Here is a 12,073-nt window from a genome sequence, read left to right as displayed (position 1 = left end):
GCTTAGAACCAGTAATGTACAGTATGTGGCCTCAGTCTGCATAAGCTCCCTTCTAAAAACAAGCAGACAATGCCACGCATATTTCTTTTATCATCCCAAGCTCGTAGATTTCCTGAGTCAGTCACATGAGCATTGAATCAGCCTGAGCTGGGGAAGGTTTAGTCCTACCTTCACAGTAAGTTGAATCCCCGTGGATTGAGGCGTAGCCACTCTTGCATTCACACTCTGCTTTAGTATTCCGGTTTTTACACTCAGAGTTTTCTCCACAAATGAGTCCCTCTGCGCAGAAGTCGTAACCTGAAACAAAGGGACAGGGGAAGCCCTGATTTACTTTGGTCTTAAAATTTCCCTATTGGAAGGCAGTGAAAAATTGTGAACAGTACACAGAGACAAACGAAACAAGCAAATGTACGCATGAGTAACCTTGTTTGTGTCAGCCACAACACTGTGGATGACACGAAGCCTTATTTATCATATTTGCAGCTGCTGTACATTTTTGTAATATATTTTTTTTATCTGACAATGTTCTTTCATCGTGGTATTTACAGAACATATTATATTGTATAGCTCTGTTTTTATATGTACACCACAAAATGGTAGACTCTTTACAAGTTATCTTATTTATCAAAGTTATCTATCTAAGGACCATGAGTAGGTTTTCAACTCTGATGTAAAACTTGATTGAAATTGATGAATCAACCTTTTTCTGCTACAGTATTATACATAATGGTGCTATTCTTCAAATAAAAATATGTTTTAGAAGGAACAAAAAAACACATGGAGTACCTTGTTTAATTATTTTATTTTGGCTTTTTCATTTTTCCATTAGACAGAACTGTGGGGTGGTCCAAAGCTGCCAGTTAACAGCGCTATGCAAATGAGCAGATGGCAAAGACAATGGTACAAAACAAGACAAACAAACAAACAAGCAGATGTTAATGAACCTAACTATATCGCTTGCTAATGTATTTAATTACTTGTTGGTGTTATTTAATATTCACTAGTAGCAGTTAAAATTTTGATTGATCTTTTTTTGTAAAGTGTCATTTTAATCTTTTTAAAATCTGAATGAAGCAACAAACTAGACAAAGAACACACAGAAAAAAAAAGGAGCATCAGATGGACAGAAAATCAGTCTGAGAGATAAGGAGACAGACAGACAGGCAGATGATTGTCTCCTGCTCTGTTGGTATAAACTGATGTGGCCCATCATGTCCTGTAATGAGTGATAGACTAGCTGCACATAAAAGCCATGAGAGATGGGGAGTCTCGGGAGTCATTACTGAGGACAGAGCCGCTAGGTCAGCATTATTCTTCCTCTCACTACATGTAATGGTGCATTGTACATTTTAAAGGACTGATTTCACAGGAATAACTCACAAATGAGGGTTTCCATGAGTAAAGTGCAGTACGGTTCCAACAGAAGTCACACAACAAAATGTTTAGTTGGAGGTTTGATTCAGCAATAAATAGAAATATATGGTGGCAACCGCACTGCAACGACCCAAAACACATGCAATAGGAGAAACGAGCTGCATATTCACAAACGCTGCAGATCACGCAAATACACACAAACCCCAAAACACACGCATGCCAGAAAACACACTCAAACCCCAAAACACACACATACCAGAAAACACACACAAACCCCAAAACACACACACAAACCACAAAACACACGCAGAACAGAAAACACACACAAACCCCAAAACACATGCAGAACAGAAAACACACACAAACCCCAAAACAGATGCAGGCCAGAAAACACACACAAACACCAAAAAGACACGCAGGACACACACAAAATTCATGTTTGTAAATATGTGGCTCGTTTCTCCTCCTGGATGTGTTTTGGGTCGCAGTGAGTTTGCCCCTCTCGGCCGACAGAAACGACAATGGAAGTGAATCTGTGGGAGCGCTCGCTTTCGATACGATACGGGACTACTTTATTTCTTACTTTATTAAAACACCTTTATTAAGAGGTTGTCCTCATAACCCCATAGTTTTTATGATCAGTGTATCAATTTGGCAGTAGCTCACTCAAAGTTGAATAATTTCATATTAAAGAGTAATTAAACCACTAAACCACTTTTTTTTCAGGTTAAAACTAGTGTATAAGGTTATCTAGTAATATTATTCACTGATCCAGGTCCAATCCAGGTAGTTTTGTGTAAAGGATTTGAATCTTTACACCTGTTTATAGTGTATTTCCGTGCGAAAAGAACCCCAAAAAAAACCTGGAGTCTCGCGACTCCAGCTGTGCAGCTGGGTGGAAGTGAGATCGCAGCAGTGTAAATTGGCGGAGCTGTTCAAACCAGAGCACAGTGCATCCATTCTGCCTGGCAACAATTAATACTATTTTCTGATTGGCTGATAGGTCGCTAATTCAAGACAGCTGTATGAATGATCTACGCAGAGCAATCTGCCTTTGCATCATCGATTCATAGATTATTAATTTATGTGCGGTGACTTTTATCACTTAAAAACATGTGTCTCACGCTGAATGCAGCTCTAAGCTGCTACCGGAAATACCAACAGCAGGCTGCCGCTAACGCAATTTGCACTTGCTGTCACTCGATCATCAGTGCTCAGTCACCCCTCCTCCTCCCACTCAATGATAACTCCCTGCCCACTTTTTGTAGATTTTCAAAATCAGGCATTGGGCGGAGTTAACCTCAGACCAGGAGTTTAGTTACCCTTCAAAAGAGCAAATCTGGACTTTGAATTAGAATTTTTTTCAAACATTGTACAGTACAACTGGTTTACAGTACACTATCAGATACAGTACTTGTATGTCGGTATACAGATGTATACAGATGTTTATGTCCAATTAATAGGTCTCTGAAACATAGCTGCGAGGAAATGTGCTTTCAAAAGTGTACACAGATACGGAGTGTTTTATTTTGAAAACCGGACGTCAGTGTCCTTAAAAATCAGCTTGACTGTAAATCCCTTTGTAATTCAAACGTGAAAATTCAACCTCAGATAGTTTGTCTTTTAATTAAGTAAAAATTAAGTAATCCCCAAGCATCATAACGGCTGGTCGTAGAGCTGCACGAAAACGAGCACTCTCACAGACCCGAGCACTTCCGTTTTTGAGTGCACTTCAGTTGTCATTTCTGTCGACCGAGAGGGGCAAACACACTGCAACGAAACAGGAGGAGAAACAAGCTACATATTCACAAATGTGAAATTTGTGTGTGTTTTCGTTTCTGCTCGTGTTTTGGCTTTCTGCTGATCATTTTTCTTTTGGAGCGTGTTTCTCACGTTGCATTTGTTTTTGTTTTTGTTTGTGTTTTTGAATCTGCTGAGTTTGTGAATATGCAAGTCATTTCTCCTTCTGCGTGTGTTTTGGGTCGTTGCAGTGCGTTTGCCCCTGTCAGCCATTGTAGAAATCAGTCCCACAGTACAGAATTAAAGAATGAAATTAAAAAAAATCTTGAACTGACACTTTCGTAATTAAAAGAGCCAATATTACTCTGTAGACTTAACCCCAGGACACAAGTATAACTCAGAGCTCAGAAGAGAGAGGTGTGAAGATTTATGACCGTTACTGTGCCAGTGTGTGTGTGTCGGTGTTTGGGGGGTAGGTGGGTGAATGTGTGAATGTGTGAGTGAGAAAGAAAAAGGATGTAAAGGAGAGGCGTTGTGACTACACTCTTCAATCCGATCTCTCACCCTTTTTCTCACCTCCATCTTGTATTTTCTTTTTTTTGACACGATGCTTTTCCAACTGTATCTCTAAAAACATTTGGTGCCTTTGCATCTACAACAAATAGCTTCCTCTCTTACTGATATCTTTCCTTGATTGCCCTCCTCTTCCTCCTCTCCCAACAAATGAACTTTTATCCTTCATCTCTACCTTTAATGTGCTAAAAAGAAGCTGTGTAAGAATAAATGAATTGTATTGAGTCATAAAATGACCATGATATGATTACATTGTGTTAAACTGACATACTGGCTTAACTGATGCAAATGCAAACGCAAATACATTTGTGTTTATGTTGTAGAAAACGGGTATAAATGTAGCTCCTTGTAGATTCATCTTTAGGGACTCAAGGTTTTGGATTACAGCAGGTTTAAACCCTCGCTGCATACATGAACACAGTCCATCTCCTTGCCCTGCTTTCTTTTTCATCGTAGCACATCTAAGACCATAAATTATCTTGCATTCTACCCTCTCCTCTCTTTGCTGCCATTTCTTTCACATTAACCTTTTCTCTCTCATCCCTCCTCATCCCTTCCCTTTACCACCACTCTTAACTTCTGGTTGCCGTTTCTTCCCCCCTCATTTTCATTTTCCCCTCTGTGTGTGGTCAGTCCAAGTCATGCTGCTTATCTTACTAAAAGGCTTGTGCAATGTTCTCTCGGACTGTGCTGGGTTTCTTGTATAATGACACAATAGCCGACAGTCTCATACAGTTTGTTTATTCAGTGTATTTACTGAATTACCAATGGCTATTTAGCCTATAGTACCTCACTGCCAAAGCAGCAGGGTTCAGGCAAATTGGCATAGCAGGTGTCTGATAACAGACAGACCAATCTGCTCCGGTAGGTATTCTAGCCAAGAAGCATTTAGACTGGCTGGAAGGGGAGAGAAACATTGTGAATCAGGCAGACTAGCTGCATTTACTCCCCGCAGACACATGAGTTTGAGCATGCACAAGCCCGGCCAAACAGACTGATTCATGCAAATGTGAAGAGTTAAAAAAGAAAGAATGACATACCTCGACAAACATTGCAGCATCTACCATCAGGTAATATCTGCTCACTGACAGTGCAGTTGATCTCTGGGCACATTTCTGTTATTTTCACCATCAGGCCATTCTGGGGGGACAGGAAAGAGGTGAAACACCAGTAATTTTGAGAGGTAATTTAAAGGAGACATATTATGCAAAATCAACTTTTTAACCATTTTAATACTTATATTTGGGACTCTGGAGGCCCTACCAGTCGCCAAAGTGTGGAAAAATAATACTCAGTCATGTTTTCGTGGTCCCCCTTAGCGTAAGTATAGGCAATAAAACATGCAATGTTGAATTCCCTGCGCATTATGACGGCAGCATGCGCATTTCACCGCAAATGTTACCACCCCACCAGTAAGTTTACTTCGAGAGCTCCACGTTAGCTCCACCTTGTCCCTGCGAGAGTGCAGGCGAGGAGAGCGGTATTATGTCAACGCGGAGGGACAAGTGTGCTGTTGGTGGCTGCAAGGTGGAGCACAGTGTTTTACACAAACTTCCAGCCTCAGAGGATTTTATGAAGCTAATGTGCCAGATAAAGTCAGCAAACGTGTGTTCACGTGTTCGCACCACTTTGCATCAGACTGCGGCCAGCGGTCGCCGTATTTAGTCAGCGACTGTATTTCACCAACGTACAAACACACACATTTTTAAGAAAAGGTCAAATAGAGCTCATAACTGACCATTCCGACTCGTCCAAATTACAAATATTTGTTCAGTACGTCCTCCATGACCGGAGCACAGACTCTGATACAGTCACATACAGCGGCATATGCATATAAAGGGACCAGGCACAAAACCGAGCGTTCTGAATGGGGCGGTTTTGGCAGGGTTATTGAACTGCTATGGTGCTTCATCCATGCTTTGGTATTTTGACCAAAGCATGTTCATTAGGACACCAGGGAACTATTTTAACTTGGAGAAATAGGGTATAATATGTCTCTTTTAATTAAAAAAACAATAAGGTCAACATAAAGTCAAGCCAAATGAAACCCTGCTTTTTAGAAAGAATAAATATTTCTGAAGCTCACAACTTCTGTCTGAACATTATGATTTTGAAATCACAAAGTCAGAGTGGCACCACTTTTGAAATATAAATAAAAACATGTTTTGCCATGAAAACAGGGACAACAGAAAAGACTGTATCCACCTTGTACATTTATAAGGCAGGTGTGAATGCACATAGCACGAAAGTGACATATACATGCCATTAAAAAAGAAAACTAAAACCAAACAGAAAAATATATTTCATTTCTCCCCGGTCTGTCACAGCAGCAGCAGCACCTGCATCCTCACTGGTATGTCAGAGCGCCAGCTGTATCCATGATACTTTTCAATTAAGTTTCAATTCAAGTAAAATGTTTAAAACAAATTTAATTTAAACAATCCCCTTTAACCAGTTAAATCAGATTATTCAATATGTTAAATTAAAGACAAATAACCTAACTGTTGAATTAATTTAGTAAAAAATGGTTTTGAAATTTTCACATTGCTTTTAACTGTCCTATTGAGCAATTGAAAATTCAGATGATGACTCCATCTATGTTGTGATACCGAGGACTGCACACATTCGACATACAGTCTATCTTAATAAGGCAGTGCTGTTGTTGTTCCTGAGGATGATGAGTGGAACCAGCAGTGATAAGTAGAAGACTGAAATAATGAGCAACAGTGAGACAGTGTCAGTGAGGGTGATGGCAGTAAGATATGGTGTGAAGACAATGAGTCAAAAAAACAAAAACACAGGGGACAATGGAAAGTATGGCCAGTGGGGGAAAAAAAAACAAAAAACTACATTGGCCTAACATAAGCTATACACAGGGAAATACAAGAAAAGACACAAACTGATCTGGTGAGTTTCATGAGTTACACATTATCAACAGGGGGCATTTCATATCCAGTGTAGAGATGTTCGTACTACACTAAATTAATAATTCATTTAGTTTGATCAGAAATATCCTGTAATTGAAGAACAAATTCTAAACAAAATATGTTAATTACAATGGGTGTGATTTTGGGAAATATAACACTGTAATTTTATAGGCCTGAAAACACTACAGTTGTGTTTTCATGTGCTTTCCAGGAAATACATTAAATCTTTCCTCGTATTATTTTTCTTCACTGTTATTAATCTTTAACGTAATTAATTAAAGCTATACTATTTTTACACTAAGCACAGAGAAAGAGACTACAACAGAAACAAAACCCATTATTGCCTCGATGTTAGTTAACTGATAGTAAAATATTAAATAACTTAAAAGTATGCAAGATCGTAGTCAATGGACAAAAAAGATACCAATAAATACACATAATGAGGTTTTTTGTTGTTCAAACACCAAAAAAAAACCTTGGTATACATGGTCCTGTCTCTCCCCCTTTCTCAAGTGTAATCTTTGTATTATTCACTGTTGCTGTTGACAGGGTTGGTCAGACATAACTACTGTCTGTGTGGATGAGAGAAAATGTAATAAATAAAATCTAATAGGGAGGAAGTAATGCAACATTGCGAATGCCAAAAGGCATTTGCAGCAACCTCTGAACCTGTCCCATCTAAAAATAATTTGTCCACAATTAACTATTTAATAGTGTTCACATTCAGGAGTAAAGGATGGCTTTAACGAGGAACTATGCAGTATTTTTACCCTCATTTAACAGATTCAGTTTCATTATGACGGTTAAATTGCTTGTTGCGGGGAGATTGGGGGTTGTTTTCCACTCCCCCTACAATCTATTAGCGGGAATCCAGCCTTGCAAGGTTAGGGCTGTCAACCCAGAATCTTCAGAATCAGGAGGTCTTGCGAAGTCTTGGGTCCCGCAAGATAAACTTATAGCCAAGTGCCAAGTCAGCTTTAGCTTTATTTTAAACATTCATCATGGCAGAGCCGGCAGGAAGGAAGTGAGGAATTGGAAAACAACTGTCTGACCAAGTGATGGGCCTCACACGAGTAAACATCGGACTGACATTTTTCGATTGTGAGAAGCATGCAAAACGTATGCCGACTGGCATGGACATGGCTCCATGGCTTGTGTTTTGCGAGTCTGTTGAAAATAAATGCACATGGTCAGGAGTGGGCAAGGCAGGGGTGTTTGTCAGTGGTGAGTTTTTTCAACAGTGAGGATAAATCGGTAGACAATGGATGGATGTTTAAATATATACTCTGAAACTGTAGGGGGAGCTCCATTGTGAAAAATGCAAAAAAACGGGGCCAGACTTGTTCTGCTTTACCTGCTTGAAGCTACAAGCAACATTCTGATGTTTCAGGGTCTCGGGAGTCTCTGTACCCAATTATTGCTTAAATGTTTTGTTTTTTCTTTCACTTTAAAGATACATGGCCTGTGAGTAAAGAAAGCTAACCTCTGTTTTATGTTGACCTGGAATAATGACTTTAATTACTATATAACACATGCAATGATGAAGTGGCACTTCAAATCAGGCCTTTGTGTTGCTTATAAGTTCCTGTTAATTATGTGGATATCTCGTCATTAGAGAGAAGGAGAAAAAAGGCATATAGAAAAGACTGGGGTATGGTCTGCTGGGTAATTGAATAATAAGCTGAACAGCTGACCACCAAACACCACCCTTACACATTTAGACTGAACGTAAAATGTTGCAGGGTGATCTGATTGGAAAACAGAGGCTCATCATAAAAAGGGTTACCTTGCATTCCCTGCAGCTCTCGGATAAAAGGTGCTGGCCTTCAGCAAAATCTTGTCCCATGTAGGAACATTTTGCTGTGGAAAAACAAAACAGACCTGCTTCAACACTTGTAAGATAAGTTCAGTACATAAAACCAGAAATGTAGTATTTCCGCCCCTAATATGAGCTCCTACCAATACTGAGCATATAGTGAGCATCTAAGATTGTTCAGTATGTGGAACATTTCACAGACTGAGCTTCTGCAGTTTATTTCATTAGAAACTTGTTCTTGGCTAGTATGCATAAACACAGAGGAAATGTATTAGCACATTAAGAATACAACAGAGGATAGCCTTATACATATTCCTCTGGCAATGAAGCAGAAATAGAAAATGAAGTATATGACATTAAGTCCTGCTTTTCTCCTCTCTAGGGTACAAATCCACAGAGCCCTCAGTCGCAGCTCCGGAGCACTGCTCCGAAGTGCGGCTCCCTCGTTCATCTTTGCTAGGGCACTGATGTTCACAAGGATGGTAGAGGAGGAAGAAGGAAGAAAGAGTGAGCACAAGGATGGAAGCAGGCAGAGGAGGCCAGGAAGACTGACTATACTTTAGGGATTTAGTGCCTTGCAGTACAGCAAGAGAGACACAGCTGTCCATGGGTCTGCAAACTGTTACCAGATCCATGTGCTTTATAATACAAATGGTGGTTTCCAATTCAGCTTCCATGATAATTAGACACCTGTGATATTTGCTGCTGTAGCGAGTTACTCTGATTCCACTGTGACAGCAGAACATCTACCCAAAATCAGTTTCTACAAGTTGTAGTTATACGAAAACATTCATAAGTATGGACTACTTTGCTCCAATGCAAACACAACCTATATCAATTTATCCTAAAAAAGCTAAACATGTTTCCAGTCCCCTTATTTCGAGAAACACAGTTTCCTTTAGCCCCTTAAAGCAGGAAACATATGCTTGATTGTGTATGTTGTTTAGGAAGTGAATATGTGTATACCAGAAATGTAATGTGTGTCTTTACAATGATGCATACTGCAATATGTGCTGTAAGAAAAAAAGTGACAGGTGACAAATACATATGACTCATGGAATCTAAGACATATTTCACCAAAGAGGTGAAATTTTCATCAGCATGGCTTTATATGTAAATGTGGCTGTCCTGTTGTTTGTGACTTCCTGTGTACAATTTTTGATGATCAATAAATGGAGTTTTATTGTGATGGGTAGGTGATCACCCAAGTATGGTCTCATTAAAGTTTAGTAAGAATCTACCCACTGATTATGTAAAGAAATCCCAATCTCTTACACGGTCACAAGTGTAAAAACAAAAACAAAAATCATATCTCTGTCAAAACGTATTGGCTTTGAATGTTGTGTATGCAGGCCAGGTTTCATCCATAATCTGGATCAATCTGGTCCAAATTTTGGGGGCCAATTTAAATTTAACATGGGAAGTCCCATTTAACAAGTTAAGGTGTGCATATCTCAGTGATATCTTAACAGATGAGTATGTTATATGTAGGTTAAGTTATATACAGATCCAGAAAGTCTTCTGAATCCAGTGGATCAAAATGTAAAAATGTCAGGAGCTGATATGTAAAACACAGGAGACCAAGTGTTTATGCCCTAGAGGAGGTATGTGCTCTCTAAGTGGACTTAAAAAAATTAAAATCCTGCTCTGTCATATCCATTGCTCAACCATCCAGTCAAATTAATAGAAAATTCTGTGTCGCTGATACTTACGTCTGCATTTCTTACAACATGTCCCGTCAACATGTACAGGCAGTGAGTCCTCAGAGCAGTTTGCAGGAGGACAGAAAATCCTACGACACTCCACCACACCATTCTGCAAAAAAAAAATCTTTTTTTTTTCATTTTCCAACCATCAGAAGCAAAAACCCACCATTCAGCATGTACATGCACCTAAAGTCTACTGTAAAATTCCCTGTGGACAAATGTGCTTCCCACTACATCTCACATTACATTTGCACAAGCAGTGAGTGCATTGTATTTCTTTATCCGACCTAACAATAAACTACAGTACATGTAGTGCTTATTTCGATGTGGTTGGTACAGAACAGACAAACCCTCTGTGGGCAGCAGCAGTGTAACCACGCAAACCAAACCAGCACTGTTCAGAATCCCACCTTCAGGACTGCAATCTGAAACTGGAAAGCTATTATATAAAAATAAAAAATCCTGATGTAATTCAGTCCAGATAACAGATTCATCACCGAGCGCTGGATGGCTGATACTGAAATTGAGCAGCCTGCTGATAACAGGTAGTTATTCAAGCCCTGAAGGACTGCCTTCATTTTTGAGGCTGATATCTCTCTCTGTGCATGTCTCTTCATTTCGTGAGTCATCACATATGGTTCCCCCAGGATGCCGCAGTTATCAGTTAATGGTATGTCCACAGGAGGAAATCAGACCAAATAAACTCCACCCTGTGCTTGATGTGCAATGATGCAGCAAGTCCAATTCCCAGGGGCTCGGGATGGCCTGATTCAACACATTTCAAAATCTGGCTCCGTATGAGCGCAGGCAGAAAGGCTTATTGGGGGGGCTTATTATGGTGCATATAGCAGGTAGGGAGAGACCATGCAGGGGCTGCAAAAGAGGGACATATGATGAGAAAGTTAGCGAGGCCAAAGCTTGAGAGTGGAAAATTGCATTTAAAGAACAATGTGCCCTTAGATCATGTTACACTGATACATGTAATGTATCATCCGTTTGTTATCCTGATAGTCTTCCAGAGGTTATTTTGTGAAAAGGATTTGTGATGTGTATTTCTGAATATGTGTCATTTGACTTTATATGATATACTGTAAAACTTTCATCATATTATGTATTTTCTGTCTAATTCATACTCCAAATTTAAAATGATGACCTGTATTTAAATGTTTATTCTTGTGAGATGTGAGTGAGTGCTTCTACAGTAGGTTGAGGAATGTTGTTTTCCACATCAGTTCACAGTTCTGTTTTTAATAATGGAAACTCAGTGACGCTGATTGGGGACCCTTGGTAGCCCACAATGTTTTTTTAGTTCACATCTGACTCACAGCTAGCCTAATTTAGCAAATCCTGCTGTCGAGCATTTGATAATAGGTGATTAGGAAAATTAGGCCTTAAAATATTACACAAAACATGTATAATTATTAACTACAATAATTGCAGTGTTTTTTTTTTGTGTGGAAGAAATAGAATAATAATATATCTTTTTTGTATAATTGAAAGTGGATGCCTCATCCTTTGACACTGACCTTACATGCACAGTTCCTGCAGTTCTCTTGCTCCACCCACAGCTCCTTATCCCGGTACACCATATTGTTGGCACTGCAGGTCCTCTCGCAGTGACAGCCCTCCAGCTGGGTCAGCCTGGACTCAGCGTAGTTCAACTGAGAATAAGCACAGAATCACCAGTGTCACCAAACTAAACCAAAAGGCTGAGCCCACCACCACCCCTCTTCCTCTGGCATTCCTCCATGTTGGCTTTCACAGAGATCTGTTCCAGTGGGAGCCACTCAAGAGAGGAGCACACAGAAGAATAAGTGATCGTCATTCAGCTCATGCTCCACACCTCAGGCTGCAATCTATTGTGAAATGACACAACAGACTGAAACTCCCCAATCCTGCTTCACCCCTTGTATTCCTACAAACTGGTAAGTCCTTCT

The 12,073-nt window shown here is 39.7% G+C and overlaps 1 protein-coding gene across 1 annotated transcript in view; it reads right to left on the bottom strand.

The window, feature by feature from the left end:
• LOC122772172 (protein kinase C-binding protein NELL1-like) overlaps nt 1–12,073 on the bottom strand; it is a 232,010-nt gene that overhangs the window by 138,302 nt on the left and 81,635 nt on the right. The window contains exons 8-12 of the mRNA XM_044029913.1: nt 11,663–11,797; nt 10,143–10,245; nt 8,401–8,474; nt 4,728–4,827; nt 169–297 (exon numbers count right to left, since the gene is read on the bottom strand). Coding sequence (XP_043885848.1) covers nt 169–297; nt 4,728–4,827; nt 8,401–8,474; nt 10,143–10,245; nt 11,663–11,797 — 541 coding nt within the window. The remainder of the gene's footprint in view (nt 1–168; nt 298–4,727; nt 4,828–8,400; nt 8,475–10,142; nt 10,246–11,662; nt 11,798–12,073) is intronic.

The sequence above is a fragment of the Solea senegalensis genome, linkage group LG7 (genome assembly GCF_019176455.1).
Source record: "Solea senegalensis isolate Sse05_10M linkage group LG7, IFAPA_SoseM_1, whole genome shotgun sequence".
Lineage (NCBI taxonomy): Eukaryota > Metazoa > Chordata > Actinopteri > Pleuronectiformes > Soleidae > Solea > Solea senegalensis.
The sequence above is the reverse complement of the archived record's forward strand: the minus strand, read 5'-3'. Positions and strand labels throughout refer to the sequence as shown.